Genomic DNA, 16,117 nt, shown 5'->3' with positions numbered 1-16,117 from the left:
CAAAAGGGGGAAATTGTGGAAATATAAATGCCTTATTATTAGTAACTAAGACTAAGATATATTTGGGACTTTGCTGCTTATAGATTGATTTTAATTAGGAGTTTTAATTATGCTTTTGATAGTTAGAAAAAAACCTTAAGATTAGACTCTAGTATCATAACATAATGAGTGTGCATTATTAAAGGTTAAGGCTTGCAGGTGTTTTCTGTCTGTATCATGAGGAGCAAGGAGTGTATATGGGGAGGTGTGCCACTCCTCTCTCTGCTGGCCGGAACTTCTGATAACTATTCCACTCCTGAAACTTCCTGAAGATGTGTGCATCATTAATTAAATGATGAAATGTATGTCTGTTTCTTTGATGCTGTTGCTGGGTAGACATCCACAGATAGAATGATTGTGTATGTAACTGAAAAAAAAGGTGCTGCACAGCAACGTGGGGTATAAATGTAATGGACCAGCCCAAGTCAGACAACAGATGTTTCCAGGTAGCAGTGTAATGGTGCATTCACACCGAACGCGGATTCTGTGATAGGAGCGGCCGATTTACATGTTATCCCTATGTAGAGGCGTGTTCAGGAGCAGAGCGGCGCGAGATGGTTTGAAGGAGACGAAGGACGCGGTGCGGTAGGCACGCCGAGCGAAGCAGGATCGATGGACGAGTTGAAAAATCTGAACTTTTTCCTAAATTCACATCACGTCAACCAATCAGGGATTGTGTGTGGCTGTGACGTAGGGTGAAGGACCGCAGCGGAGAAGAAGCGGTTATCAGTGAAGATAGAGGACCAGATCATAGTGACGGTGTGTGGCAAGCCAGTGTTGTATGACTCAACTAATTACTTTTACCGAGACAAGTAATTAAATGACCTGGCCTGGTTATGTTTAGGCACAAATATCTTATATTTAGGAGATGTGGACATTAAAAATCGGCTGTTTTTTTATTGAGCTGAGATTTATTTACTCACCGAAGACAGATGGACAGGCGTTCAGCAGTGGGGATACAGGGCCGGTAGTTGGTGTCCCGGAGGCCGATTCGTCTCCCGACAGCAGATTATCAAACTGGGTCCTGGATAGACGGAAGTACCGCTGAAATCGACCGTCATCCAGACGCAGCTCCTGGAGTAGGTGGTGGTACTCTCCGAACTGTTCCCGTCCGTAAAGAATTGGGTGAACCCAGGGACGTCGACGCGTTTTTCGGCTCTCCACAGGAAAAACACCGTAATTAGGTCCGTGAAATCCATGTCCGCCATGTTCAGTTGACACCAGCAAGCAGCACATAGAAGCTCCTCCTATTTGATGAAACGGCGAAGCATTGCCGTTTGTTGCCAGTTGGCAACGCGGAGTTCACGTGGAATGTGAAGTGAGCAACAGCACACAAATGACACGAAATATTCGCAGAATCCGCGTTCGGTGTGAACGCACCTTAAGTCTGATGTCTCCTTCTCTGAATTCAGGTTAGTTTTAATAAACTTGTGGAAAAGTATAACTGATCTCTGACTATGTCAGTTTGGGGTGCCAAATAAGAGGCGATGAGAGGTGAGGAGTAATGTAAGAATTATCTACCTCAACAACTGCCAGGTAGCCAATTCCAACTTTTTTGGCAGTCTTCCTGCATGCAGGAAACCGAGGAGACTGTGAGAAGAGAGAAAAAGAGAGAGACCGAAGTCTCTATCTACACCCTCCAGTCGAGGGTCCGGGCAGCTGAAATTCTTTCAACAAGTAAAGGGACCAGAACTCCCCTCCTCTTGTTGTGGGCCCGAATCACAGCCGCAGGCCCCGCTCTCCGGACGGGGGACCACAAACCTGGCAGGATTCAGGATATTATGAGTCTTGCCGGCTGAACTGTTTCCATCCAGTCTGCAAGTTTGCTTCTACAATAACAAGCCCATCAGTCATTCCTGATGCCAAAAACTTTTCCTTTTCTATTGTGTTCCCTGACAGGCCTTGCATGCTGCATAGAGTGACCTTTCCCTTATACCCAGAACAATCTTCACAAAATTCATCTTTACATATGGTGAAAACAATAACACTTTTAATCTACCAAACAAAGCTTTAAGCTTCCACATGATCCACTTTGGTCAAAGCTTCCATGGCGCATCGATGCAGTAATTATTGCTATAGTACTGAGTGCATAAAAATAGACAGCCTTTTCAGAAGACTGACACTTCTGTTAAAATAGGATTTTTTTATTGATCCTACATGAAATTACAGAAAAACGTTTTGAAAGCAGTGACAAAAACAGACTTAATTCAATTACATAAAAAATGATTAAAACCTAGTTGTAAGACAAATAGAATTCAGGACATTATTGCAATTGGTAAACAGTTCTCCTTTTAAGGAAGCTCAGCCAGCTGCATAAAGGCATTGACTTTGATGAAATTCTCCATAGAGAGCAAACATGTGGAGAGAGCAGGAAGGAAAAACTCAGTTTTAACAGAAGAAAACTTTCAACAGAATCCAGGTCTGCATGAATACCCATCTGCTGTGACCGATGCGGGGGCAAGAGGTCTAAAAGCACATACACACACAGAAATTATCTTGGCCCTCATTCCTCTATCGATTCATTTCATTGAGGTTTGGAAAAATTAATATCTGCACAGCTCTGGTGAGATCCTAGCATTTCAATCTGATTTGGTCTGGGTTTTAACTAGGCCATTGCAGCGACTTGATTTATTGTGTTTTTTAGCTGATCTATTGTAGATTTGCTTCTGTGTCTGGGATCATCGTCCTCTTGATAACCCACTTTGGTCCAAGTTACAGCTGACTTTATCTTGACTCAAAGATACTCTGGTATTTGGAGGAGTTCATGGTCGACTCAATAACTCCAAGGTCCTCTGATTCTGTATTAGAAACTAAAGTGTTCACATGTACAGAAAACACACCTCTGATAAAGCTCAATCTGAACAATAGATTAAATACAGTGGACAGAGACGAGTGGAAAATAAACTACCAGTTATACAACTAATCCGGAACTTAACATTTTTTAAAGATTAAAATACAAAAATCAGCCTCTACGGAAATCCTGAAACCATCGATTGAAGACTGTTGCCTTTAACGAAAATACACATATATAACAAAGCAAACTGCAGCAGTTCAGTTTTATTATTCATAGATTAGCCACCAGAATTCATAGATTACCTCCAGTGTGGACTCTCACGTGTGCGTTTAATCTTGCTTTATGGGTAAACTTTTTTCCACAAACATCACAACTGAAAGGTTTCTGTCCCGTGTGGATTTTCATGTGTGCATTTAAACTAGCTTTTCGCGTAAATCTTTGTCCACAAAGATCACAACAGAAAGGTTTCTGTCCCGTGTGGATTTTGATGTGTGTGTTTAAAGTTGCTTTTTGGGTAAATCTTAGTCCACAGTCATCACAACAGAAAGGTTTCTGTCCAGTGTGGATTCTCATGTGTGTGCTTAAAATATGATTCAACCTAAATCTTTGTCCACAAAGATCACAACAGAAGGGTTTCTGTCCAGTGTGGATTCTCGTGTGTGTGTTTAAATGTTGTTTTATGCTAAATCTATGTCCACAAACATCACAATGGAAAGGTTTCTGTCCTGTGTGTACACTCATGTGTGTGTTTAAATTTGCTTTATGGGTAAATTTATGTCCACAAGCAACACAACAGAAAGGTTTCTGTCCCGTGTGGATTCTCTGGTGTACATTCAAATTTGCTTTTCGGGAAAACCTTTTTCCACAATCATCACAACAGAAAGGTTTCTGTCCTGTGTGGATTCTCATGTGTGTGTTCAAATGGTATTTTCTGGTAAATCTATGTCCACAAAGATCACAACAGAAAGGTTTCTGTCCTGTGTGAATTCTCATGTGTGTGTTCAAGTTTGCTCTTTGGGTAAATCTTTGTCCACAATTATCACAACAGAAAGGTTTCTCTCCTGTGTGGACTCTCATGTGTGTGTTTAAAGCATATTTTCCAATAAATGTTTTACTACACTCTGTACAGCTCAACTTCTCTCCAGCTTGGACTTTCTTTATTGAGCCCACCCTTTTATTCTCCGTAAAACATTTATTATCCAAAGAGCTTGAAGAACCTATTTCTAAATCTGTCATGTGTTTCTGAATAGAGTGACTGTGAACATGCTGTCCAGCAAAGTCAGAGGAGCTAAAAGGTTTGTTAACAATGTTTCCATCTAACTCAGGATCTCTGCTCTCCTTCCAGTCATTGTCCATGTCCTTAGTTTTCAGTCCAGATTCATCATCCTCTTCTTCCTTCTCAGTGACTTTAACCTCTGAGGAAATGGAACCATCTTCGTGATCTCGTACCCAGATGGATTCTTCTCCATAGTTCTCCTCTTCAAGCTCTCTGCCTCTAATTTGGTCTTGATGAAGCTGTAACAGCAGAGGGGACTGTTTATCATCCACACTCTTTACTGGAATAGCAGTGACTGGAAAGCTGATGGCATCAATCTCCTCCCCATTAAGCTGCTCTTCCTCCAGACTGGTGCAGACTTCCTCCTGTTCCTTCTTTATGTGGAGGGGCTTTGGGTCATGTAGGTCAGCACAAACTCTGTGGTTTACAGCAGCTTTTTCTTTAACCATCAGCATCTGCTTAACATCTGCAGGAAACATTGAAACACATCATGCTTATTAGAAAGTATTTTGACTCCAACCTGGACTAAATGGCTTTTTAATAAAGATATTTAGGTGCTGTGGTTATATTTAATTTTTTCATTTAATTACAGTTTTCTCAAATTTCCTTTATTGTTGCATTATTCACAAATTGCCTTTCTATATGCAAATAAATATCAGCTGCTTAAGATAGCTGATGGCCTATATAAAGATTTTATGATACCATAATTTTGCACAATGGTACAATTGGTAAAAGCAAAGACCCCAGTTATCCAACAATGCAGTCAATTTCAATTTATTATTTAAATTGGTTAAAAACTTTTCTATCTAAGGAAACCTAGCTGAATGCATGGAGTCACTGACTAGCAGCATTTGCTTCTCCTAGATGAGCATGTAGAGACAGTGGAGAAGAAACAATCAAGGACAAGGAGGTATGAGAAAACAAGCAATGGGTCAGGTTCAAACAGCATATGAGAAAAGCTTGGTCCGGCAAAGAACTAACTGCTCTATAATGCTGCTGGAAAAAGAGTTTCTGATGGATCACTGTGAAAATAGACAATACTCCTGAAATGTAAATACCACGTTGCTCCTGGTCCATTAAAGTCATTGAAATCTATCCGTCTGGCAAGGGTTATAAAACCATTTCTAAGGATTTGGGACTCCAGATAACCACAGTCAGAGCCATTTTCCACAAAAGTCCCAGGAGTGGCTGGTGTACCAAAATTACTCAATAACAACTCATCTCAGAGGTCAGAAAAGAACACAGGTATCTAAACATCTGTGGGACACACTTCCCTTATTCAAGGTCAAGTAGTGATGATTGAATAATAAGACAGACCTGGGGTTACAATGACATCGGTGGGAGAGTTCCAAGACAAAAATCTATACTGTCCAAAAGGAGCACAAAGGTTAATCTTCAACTGGCCAAAAAAAACCCATCTTGATTGGGGAAAATATTCTTTGGACTGATCAGACAAAAGAGGCACTTTCTGGAAGGTCCTGTTAAAAATAACCTAAAATTAACACAGCATTTAAGAAAACAAACATGCACCTAAAACTTTCACAAATGAAATAAAGGCTTCTCAAGAACTAGGCTTGAAGAACTCCACATTAATTCTCTACAGAAGTAGAAGGAAATAAACTTATGTGATAGATATCGTTGTCAGGATATAAAATGATCTGGATTGGGATATTGCACAGTCCTACTGATGAAAATAAAACATGAAGTCCAAACAATGTCGGACTCCCTAATTTTCTCTGGTCCCCTCCCTGATCTGACCAGTGATGACATGTTTATCCACATGCTGTCATTCAACCGCTGACTGTCTAGGTGGTGTCCTGAAAACAAACAGGGCTACATTCATAATTGCCGAACATTTAGGGGACAACCTGGTCTGATCTGGAGAGACGGCATCCATCCCACTTTGGATGCAGCAGCCCTTCGTTCTAGGAATCTGGCAGAATTTATTAAGACATTGGCCAAAAAAACATTAAAGCCTCATAAAACAATTAAATGTGGCTTATTGAACATATCGCTCTTCAAAAACTTTAATGACTTGAGACAATCTGATTCATTTATTCTGTCTCACAGAAACCTGGTGGCAACAAGATTATGTTAGTATAAATGAGTCAACTCCTAATTAGTTGAATAATCCACATACAGTACAGACCAAAGGTTTGGACACACCTTCTCATTCAAAGAGTTTTCTTTATTTTCATGACTATGAATATTGTAGCTTCACACTGAAGGCATCAAAACTATGAATTAACACATGTGGAATTATATACTGAACAAAAAAGTGTGAAACAACTGAAAATATGTCTTATATTCTAGGTTCTTCAAAGTAGCCACCTCTTGCTTTGATTACTGCTCCACACACTCTTGGTATTCTGTTGATGAGCTTCAAGAGGTAGTCACCTGAAATGGTTTTCACTTCACAGGTGTGCCCTGTCAGGTTTAATAAGTGGGATTTCAAGCCTTATAAATGGGGTTGGGACCATCAGTTGCGTTGTGCAGGAGGTGGATACAGTACACAGCTGATAGTCCTATTGAATAGACTGTTAGAATTTGTATTATGGCAAGAAAAAAGCAGCTAAGTAAAGAAAAACGAGTGGCCATCATTACTTTAAGAAATGAAGGTCAGTCAGTCCGAACAATTGGGAAAACTTTGAAAGTGTCCCCAAGTGCAGTCGCCAAAACCATCAAGCGCTACAAAGAAACTGGCTCACATGAGGACCTCCCCAGGAAAGGAAGACCAAGAGTCACCTCTGCTGCGGACGATAAGTTCATCCGAGTCACCAGCCTCAGAAATCGCAGGTTAACAGCAGCTCAGATTAGAGAACAGGTCAATGCCACACAGAGTTCTAGCAGCAGACACATCTCTAGAACAACTGTTAAGAGGAGACTGTGTGAATCAGGCCTTCATGGTAAAATAGCTGCTAGGAAACCACTGCTGAGGACAGGCAACAAGCAGAAGAGACTTGTTTGGGCTAAAGAACACAAGGAATGGACATTAGACCAGTGGAAATCTGTGCTTTGGTCTGATGAGTCCAAGTTTGAGATCTTTGGTTCCAACCACCGTGTCTTTGTGCGGCGCAGAAGAGGTGAACGGATGGACTCTACATGCCTGGTTCCCACCGTGAAGCATGGAGGAGGAGGTGTGATGGTGTGGGGGTGCTTTGCTGGTTACACTTTTGGGGATTTATTCAAAATTGAAGGCATACTGAACCAGCATGGCTACCACAGCATCTTGCAGCGGCATGCTATTCCATCCGGTTTGCGTTTAGTTGGACCATCATTTATTTTTCAACAGGACAATGACCCCAAACACACCTCCAGGCTGTGTAAGGGCTATTTGACCAAGAAGGAGAGTGATGGGGTGCTGCGCCAGATGATCTGGCCTCCACAGTCACCGGACCTGAACCCAATCGAGATGGTTTGGGGTGAGCTGGACCGCAGAGTGAAGGCAAAAGGGCCAACAAGTGCTAAGCATCTCTGGGAACTCCTTCAAGACTGTTGGAAAACCATTTCAGGTGACGACCTCTTGAAGCTCAACAACAGAATACCAAGAGTGTGTGGAGCAGTAATCAAAACAAAAGATGGCTACTTTGAAGAACCTAGAATATAAGACATATTTTCAGTTGTTTCACACTTTTTTGTTCAGTATATAATTCCACATGTGTTAATTCATAGTTTTGATGCCTTCAGTGTGAAGCTACAATATTCATAGTCATGAAAATAAAGACAACTCTTTGAATGAGAAGGTGTGTCCAAACTTTTGGTCTGTACTGTAGCTGTATTTGTTTAGCGGTCTTTCTCTACTAGATGAACCCACTGAAGGAGCTACTGCTGCCTTTAACATTTTTCTTTTCTTTCACATATAAAGTATTGCTGGATTAGTGCTTCTGTGTTCCTTTTGTGTCTCTTCTCTTTTCTCTCAGACTCCCAGTCGGTTGTGGCAGATGGCCGCTCACACTGAGCCTGGCTGTTGTTCTGCTGGAGGTTTCTTCCTGTTAAATGCTAATGTAGGTGGAGGTGGATGTCTGCCATGAATGAACTCGATGAAATGTTAAGCAGTGCTGAAGTTGCAAAAATCAAATAATAAAAGGTAGGCGATATTGCGGCCCACAGGGGCAGACATGGCTGCAGCGTGGACCAGGTGGCACAGGCACCTCTCACACATGGAAGAGGACCTATTTTATAGATAGGAGGCGCTGGGCTCTAGCGGATTCTGTGGGCTGACACTTCAGGTGCACCTTGTTAAAAAAAAACAAACATAACATGTAAGACAATATTAAAGACAGATCCTCCCTATGTTTAAAGAGAAGGGACAGTCACACTAGTTTCCAGGGCAAGCAAAAGCAGCTGATCAGATGATCTCAGTGCCCAAGAAGGAACATAAGGTTAAAGTAGGTTGACAAACGCCACTTAACCTGTTCTGCTACCCGTGTGACCTAATTCACCCTGATGCCAACACGGAGAACGCCTGGAAAAAGACAGCTGTCACTCATATGCATCATCTTTCAGAAAAGATTTAGAAACACAAAGCATCAAAGATGCATATGGATATTGACCATGCAAATGGAATCAGAAAACATTCCCTGAAGAGGCATCAAATACCACTGTGAGGGCATTTCCCCTGCTACACAAGGAGAAGCTCAGGACTGAGCTTTTTCTCATCTATGAAAGTCCAGATTTCAAAAGCTGCTGCAGTGCACTGGCTCTGTACCAGTGGCTCGAGGCATCACAGATGAAATCCAGAATCTTCCCATTTTGCAGTTTTCACTTATTATTGATGGTACTCAGGATGTTACTGGTGTTGAACAAGAGAGTGTCTGTTTGCACTTTGTGTACCATGAACTTCTCCCTCATGAGGAGTTTGTTGGCTACACAGTTTCTGAGACAACAGGTAAGGCCATTGCAAAGATGGCAGCGGATGTTTTGTTGAGGCTTAATCTGCCAATGTCTGGTTTATGTGGGCAAACCTATGATGGTGCCACAAACATGTCAGGGAAGTAGAGAGGTGCACAGGCAATACTGAGGAGGAAGCAGCCACTAGCCCTGTATGTACATTGTGGTGCACACTCAATCTGATAACACAACCTGGCTGCTTTGCCTCCCCATAGATCCGGGACTGCCTTTCTTGGGTCCACCAGTTGGGCATCCTTTTTGAGCAGTCGGTGAAGTTCAAGAGTAGGTTTGTAAACATCGCTACATCTGAAGACGCTCCTCTGACCACCTTGAAACCAATGTGCCCAAAAGCTGAACTGTTTGGAATTCTGCTATAATAGCTGTGCTAGGGCAGTATAAGAGGGTACTTTGCACCCTAGAGGAGATGGCCAAAAGTACATCTAATGCAGCCTCAACAGCCAGTGGTTTATTTCAGCACTTCAGCAGAGGAAACACTGTGTTGGGCCTCACACTTGCCTGTGCTGTTGTTGGAGAGCTGGAATGCCTTAACATTTCACTGCAGAAGACAACTCAGACAGTATCTGGTATGCAGGCTACAGTTAATCATGTGAGGTCTTCTCTTAAGGGAAAGAGAAATGACAAGAGCTACCTTGCACTGTATGAGACAGCTACGACATTGGTTGACTCAACTGAATCCATTGACCCCATTCAGCTGACACATTCAAACTGCTTTGTGGGGAAAGCAGAGGATCACTACAGTGCAGAGTTCTTCAAAGTGTAGGATAGAGTGGAGGTTCAGTTTTGTCAACACTTTGACCAGGAAAGTCTAAAAATTATCCAAAAGGTAGAGAATGTCCTCCTCACTGGGGAAGTAGATGAGTCATTAGATCAGTACCCTGAGCTGAACAGAGCGTCTGTGTACAGTTGCCTCTCTTTCGCAGCAAATACTCGTGCATCAGCAGTGTGGAGGCAGCAGAGGTTCTCAGGGGAGTGCCAGTGGAAGTGTGGGGCTTGTTCGCAGCAGGTTGAAGTTCTCATCAGGATTTTGATGGTGGTGCCTGTGTCTTCATGTGAAGCTGAGAGGAGTTTTAGTAGCTTGCGTCGGTAAAGACTTGGCTGCGGGCTACTATGGCCCAACAAAGACTCAACAATGTAATTGTCTGTAATGTCCATAAAGTAAGACTGGACAAGCTGGACATGAATAAGATCTGCCCGGAGTTTGTTGGATCCAGCGACACTCGAAGAAGTACATTTGGTTCTTTTGTTTAGAGAAGTGGAGCTTATTTTTTGTTAGTTGGAAATGTTTTTGTGTGATTGACAAACATTGTAATTAGTAATTAGTTTTTCCACAGACAGATTACATTCAGCAGATACACTGATAAATGGTTAAAACATTTTATTTATAGGCAAACTGTTACAATGTACAACTTCAGTTGCCATATTTTGTGGCATAGTTGTCATAGTTGTAATATGCTGTTGAATTTTTGTTCAGGAGGAGTTTGGCTTTGTTTCATTATTTTTGAAGGTATTTCCTTTAAAGTTTTGAACTGTGAGCTTCGATTGTTTCTAAAAGTACTTCGATGGACTAAATTGTAAATTACAGCAGGAAGCAAAAAAAAACAAAAATCAGTTAGATGTAATCATAAGGATGGACCATTGCTATCTTCCCCTAATACCATTGTTTACATCGCTGGTTGAACATAGAAAAACCTGTATGGGGTAAAATATGGACTAATAAAGAGCAATGCTATAACTACAAATATTACTTTCAATAACATAATTTAAACATGCTGAAAAATTTTCAAGGAGCAGGAAAGAGAGAGGCAGAGAGCTTTTTTTCTGATCCCCCCCCAAGAATTACTCTCTGAAATTTATCTGTTTAGTGTTCACCCCAAAAAATAAAATGCGATTTTCGCCCCTGTCTACAGTGTAGAAAAAAACTAATGTCTTTCCAAAAGAATATCAACATCTGTTTACAGGACTGGGATGCTTGACAGGGGAACACACCATGAAACTGAACCCAGTGGTATAACTTGTGATTCATGACCTGAGAAAGATCCCAGTTGCTATTAGCGACAGAGTCATAGAACAGCTTCAGAAGATGGAGAAAGAAGGTATCATCACAAAGCAGTCAGACCCGACTCAGTGGGTGAAGCATTGTGACAGTTGTTACTGCAACATACAGGAGTTGGACAATGAAACTGAAACACCTGTCATTTTAGTGTGGGAGGTTTCATGACTAAATTGGACCAGCCTGGTAGCCAGTCTTCATTGATTGCACATTGCACCAGTAAGAGCAGAGTGAGAAGGTTCCATTAGCAGGGTAAGAGCACAGTTTTGCTCAAAATATTTAAATGCACACAACATTATGGGTGACATACCAGAGTTCAAAAGAGGACAAATTGTTGGTGCACGTCTTGCTGGTGCATCTGTGACCAAGACAGCAAGTCTTTGTGATGTATCAAGAGCCACGGTATCCAGGGTAATGTCAGCATACCACCAAGAAGGACGAACCACATCCAACAGGATTAACTGTGGACGCAAGAGAAACATGTGAAACATGTATTGTTCTCTAATGAGTCCACCTTTACTGTTTTCCCCACATCCAGGAGAGTTACGGTGTGGAGAAGCCCCAAAGAAGCGTACCACCCAGACTGTTGCATGCCCAGAGTGAAGCATGGGGGTGGATCAGTGATGGTTTGGGCTGCCATATCATGGCATTCCCTTGGCCCAATACTTGTGCTAGATGGGCGCGTCACTGCCAAGGACTACCGAACCATTCTTGAGGACCATGTGCATCCAATGGTTCAAACATTGTATCCTGAAGGCGGTGCCGTGTATCAGGATGACAATGCACCAATACACACAGCATGACTGGTGAAAGATTGGTTTAATGAACATGAAAGTGAAGTTGAACATCTCCCATGGCCTGCACAGTCACCAGATCTAAATATTATTGAGCCACTTTGGGGTGTTTTGGAGGAGCGAGTCAGGAAACGTTTTCCTCCACCAGTATCACGTAGTGACCTGGCCACTATCCTGCAAGAAGAATGGCTTAAAATCACTCTGACCACTGTGCAGGACTTGTATATGTCATTCCCAAGACGAATTGATGCTGTATTGGCCGCAAAAGGAGGCCCTACATCATACTAATAAATTATTGTGGTCTAAAACCAGGTGTTTCAGTTTCATTGTCCAACCCCTGTAATTAAGGATTTGTATGGATCCTAAAGGTCTAAACACAGCAATAAAAAGAGAACATGATCCCCTTCTCACTGTGGAGCAAATTGTGTGGTGTGTTCAACATTATAGATGATCTGCTAGTCTGGGGTAACACACTGGACCAACATGATCAGAGACTTCTAAAACTGCTACAAAGAGCAAAAGAAAATGGCCTGAGATTCAACAAAAGCAAATGCAAATACAGAATGACAGAGGTCAAATATAAAGGCCACACACTAAGTGCAGAAGGTCTGAGACCTGATGATGAAAAGATCTGAGCCATTGTGTAAATGCCAACACCAGTAGAGAAGCCAGGATTGATGTGGTTCATGGGAATGGTGCAGTATCTGGCAAAATTGATTCTAAACCTGTTTGAGGTTTCTGCACCGCTAAGAAAGCTGCTCCAGGCTGATGCAGAAATTTATTGGGAGGATCAACAACAACAAAGCTTTGAAATGTTAAAGAAACTCATCACTGGAGCTCCCACTCTGAAGTATTATGATGTCACCAAACCTATGAAACTGTCTGTTGATGGCAGCTCTAAGGTCATCGGAGCTGTGACCCTGCAAGATGAACGACCTGTGGCGTACGGCTGAAGGGCACCAACAGAATGTCATGGCAGATATGTGCAAATAGAGAAGGAGTTGTTAGCCATTGTGTATGGATCTGAAACATTCCACCAGTATGTATTTGACAAACTCATCCAAGTATAAACTGACCACAAACCATTGGAGAGCATCTTTAAGAAGCTGCTTCATCAAGCTCCTATGAGGCTGCAAAGGATGCAGCTGCATCTTGAAAAGTACAGCTTGTGTGTCACCTACAAGCCTGGGAAAGAGCTTCACATAGAAGATGCACTGGGCCATGCTCACCTTAAAGAGCGTGAGAGTGGAAACAGAGGCTGGGGACTCGGGGTTGGACTCTTTCATCACCCAGGCTGAAGTCACCGAGGTGGTTAAAGAGCTCCGCGGTGGCAAGGCTTCGGGGTTGGATAAAATCCGCCCTGAGTACCTCAAGGCTTTGGATATTGTGGGGCTGTCATGGTTGACACGCCTCTTCAACATTGCGTGGCGGTCGGGGACAGTGCCTTTGGATTGGCAGACTGGGGTGGTGGTCCCCCTTCATAAGAAGGGTGACCGGAGGGTGTGTTCCAACTACAGGGTGATCACACTCCTCAGCCTCCCTGGTAAGGCCTACGCCAGGGTATTGGACAGGAGAGTCCGACCGATAGTCGAACCTCGGCTTCAGGAGGAACAGTGTGGTTTTCGTCCCAGCCGTGGAACACTGGACCAGCTCTATACCCTCTACAGGGTACTCGAGGGTTCATGGGAGTTTGCCCAACCGGTCCACATGTGTTTTGTGGACCTGGAGAAAGCATTCGACTGTGTCTCTCGTGATGCCCTGTGGGGGGTGCTCCAGGAGTATGGAATCGGTGGCTCTTTACTAGGGGCCATCCGGTCTCTGTACAAGCGGAGCAGGAGTTTGGTTCGCATTGCCACCACTAAGTCGGACCTGTTCCCGGTGCATGTTGGACTCCGGCAGGGCTGCCCTTTGTCACCGGTCCTGTTCATAACTTTTATGGACAGGATTTCTAGACGCAGCCAAGGGCCGGAGGGGTCTGGTTTGGGGACCAGTGGATTTCGTCTCTTCTTTTTGCAGATGACGTGGTCCTGCTGGCCCCATCTAGCCAAGACCTACAGCATGCACTGGGGCGGTTTGCAGCAGAGTGTGAAGCGGCTGGGATAAAGATCAGCTCCTCCAAGTCCGAGGCCATGGTTCTCGACCGGAAAAGGGTGGCTTGTCCTCTTCAGGTTTTTTAGGGGAGTTCCTGCCTCGAGTGGAGGAGTTTAAGTATCTCGGGGTCTTGTTCACGAGTGGTGGAAGAATGGAGCGGGAGATCGACAGACGGATCGGTGCGGCTGCCACAGTAATGGGGGCGCTGTGCCGGTCCGTTGTGGTAAAGAGAGAGCTGAGCCGAAAAGCAAAGCTCTCAATTTACCGGTCGGTCTACGTTCCTACCCTCACCTATGGCCATGAACTTTGGGTCATGACCGAAAGAACGAGATCCCGGATACAAGCGGCTGAAATGAGCTTCCTCCGTAGGGTGGCTGGGCACTCCCTTAGAGATAGGGTGAGGAGCCCGGCCATCCGGGAGGGGCTCGGAGTAGAGCCGCTGCTCCTCCACATCGAGAGGAGCCAGTTGAGGTGGCTCGGGCATCTATACCGGATGCCTCCTGGACGCCTTCCTCGAGAGGTGTTCCAGGCACGTCCCACCGGGAGGAGGCCCAGGACACGCTGGAGGGACTATGTCTCTCGGCTGGCCTGGGAACGCCTTGGGCTCCACCCGGAGGAGCTGGAAGAGGTGTCTGGAGAGATGGACGTCTGCTGCCCCCGCGACCCGGTCCCAGATAAAGCAGAAGACGACGAGTACGAGTACGAATTTAACACTTAAAATGAAGTTATCATATTAATATTGTCTTATTTGCAAATGTAGCTCAAATTGTTTTAGCAAATGAAAGAAAATTGCACATATGGGCAGTTATACATATGTTCAGTTCTATGATATGTCACAATATACCGACAATAAATACTGTGAAAACATTTTATGAGTTAAAGTGAATTAAGTGTAAGGTATTGATCATATGCCGATGATGAGACAGTTACAAGGCTACTTAAATATATATTACATTGAATAGTTACATTTTATAACTTTCTGGACCCCTGCTTAAACAAATTTTCTCCAACTGGACCTTTTCAAGTTTTAGTTGAAGACCCCTGCTCTATCAGATAGGACCCACAATATGGCGGACGCGGATGGTTTCTGTCGAGTTAAGAAGCGTTTCCTGTTTTGCGTGTATGGGGCACACTTGGCCTTTAGAAAGCTAATACGTTAGTCACCTTAAAATGTTCCTAAACTGTAGCTTAGATGAAAACATACAAACCTAATCTGTGCAGCAGAACTTTGGGGTTGAAACCAGCCTCCAAGGTGTTGTGGAGCCGCTGAAATCCTTCCTCTTTTTTAGCGGTTTGGGAAATGTCTCCCACTGCTGCACTCTGCCACTGTTTGAACTGCTGCCTCCACATCTCTGTTAGCTTCTCCTCAGATGTTCCTTTAACAGTTACTGAGCAGTTAGAGATCAGCTTCCTTCCAAACTCAGCGAAGCAAAGTTAGACTTTGTTCTTCCTCACACGGAGAAATATCCCTCTGCAGGCGTAGTTCTCAGCTCCCACCACTCCGAGTCTTCACGGATGTTTCTCCCCAAACTCTGGTGACGTCAGTGTGCAAGAGACGAGCAACGCGCATGCGCATTCTTTTCTTTTTCAGATTTTTTGGCGGGTGGCATCAAACGTTTAGACGCGTTATCGCCATCTACTGTGCTGGAGTGTGGGCCAGAGTATCTAACTGACCTATTTTATATTCTTGCAAATAATCCCGTTTGTCTTAAAAATCTTATTAATACTCTATTTATCATTTCATGTTTAGCTAGTACTGTACTCACTTTTAATGCTTCCATACCATACTTCCTTAATTCTTGCTTTAATTTTTCTCTACTCACCCTATATTTTTCACACTGAATTACAACATGCTCTACTGTTTCCAAATGCATCCACAATCACATCTGCCTGTAAAGTTTTATTTAATCGTGTATGTCCTAATCGTAATCTTGTTTTGACTGCCTGTTCTTTCCGATATTCTCCAATTACTTCCATTTTACCGACCGATTTTTGTATTTGAAATAGATGTCGCCCTTTGGTTCCCTCCTTCCAAAACCGCTGCCATTCTGATTTTACTTTGTTCTTAATAACAGATTTTATTTCAGATTTACTATATGCCATTTCCATAATTCTATCTTGACTTAAAGACTGTTTGGCTAAACGATCTGCAAATTCATTAC

General features: G+C 43.2%; 1 protein-coding gene across 1 annotated transcript; it reads right to left on the bottom strand.

The window, feature by feature from the left end:
- Window positions 1–2,162: 2,162 nt before the first annotated feature.
- Window positions 2,163–15,528, bottom strand: LOC124857352 (gastrula zinc finger protein XlCGF57.1-like). Its single transcript, XM_047348573.1, has 2 exons — window positions 15,164–15,528; window positions 2,163–4,575 (listed from the first exon to the last, which is right to left on the bottom strand). The coding sequence occupies exons 1-2, from the start codon at window positions 15,303–15,305 to the stop codon at window positions 3,125–3,127; spliced, it is 1,593 nt and encodes a 530-aa protein (XP_047204529.1). The 5' UTR covers window positions 15,306–15,528; the 3' UTR covers window positions 2,163–3,124.
- Window positions 15,529–16,117: the final 589 nt, after the last annotated feature.

The sequence above is a fragment of the Girardinichthys multiradiatus genome, chromosome 20, assembly GCF_021462225.1.
Source record: "Girardinichthys multiradiatus isolate DD_20200921_A chromosome 20, DD_fGirMul_XY1, whole genome shotgun sequence".
Lineage (NCBI taxonomy): Eukaryota > Metazoa > Chordata > Actinopteri > Cyprinodontiformes > Goodeidae > Girardinichthys > Girardinichthys multiradiatus.
The sequence above is the reverse complement of the archived record's forward strand: the minus strand, read 5'-3'. Positions and strand labels throughout refer to the sequence as shown.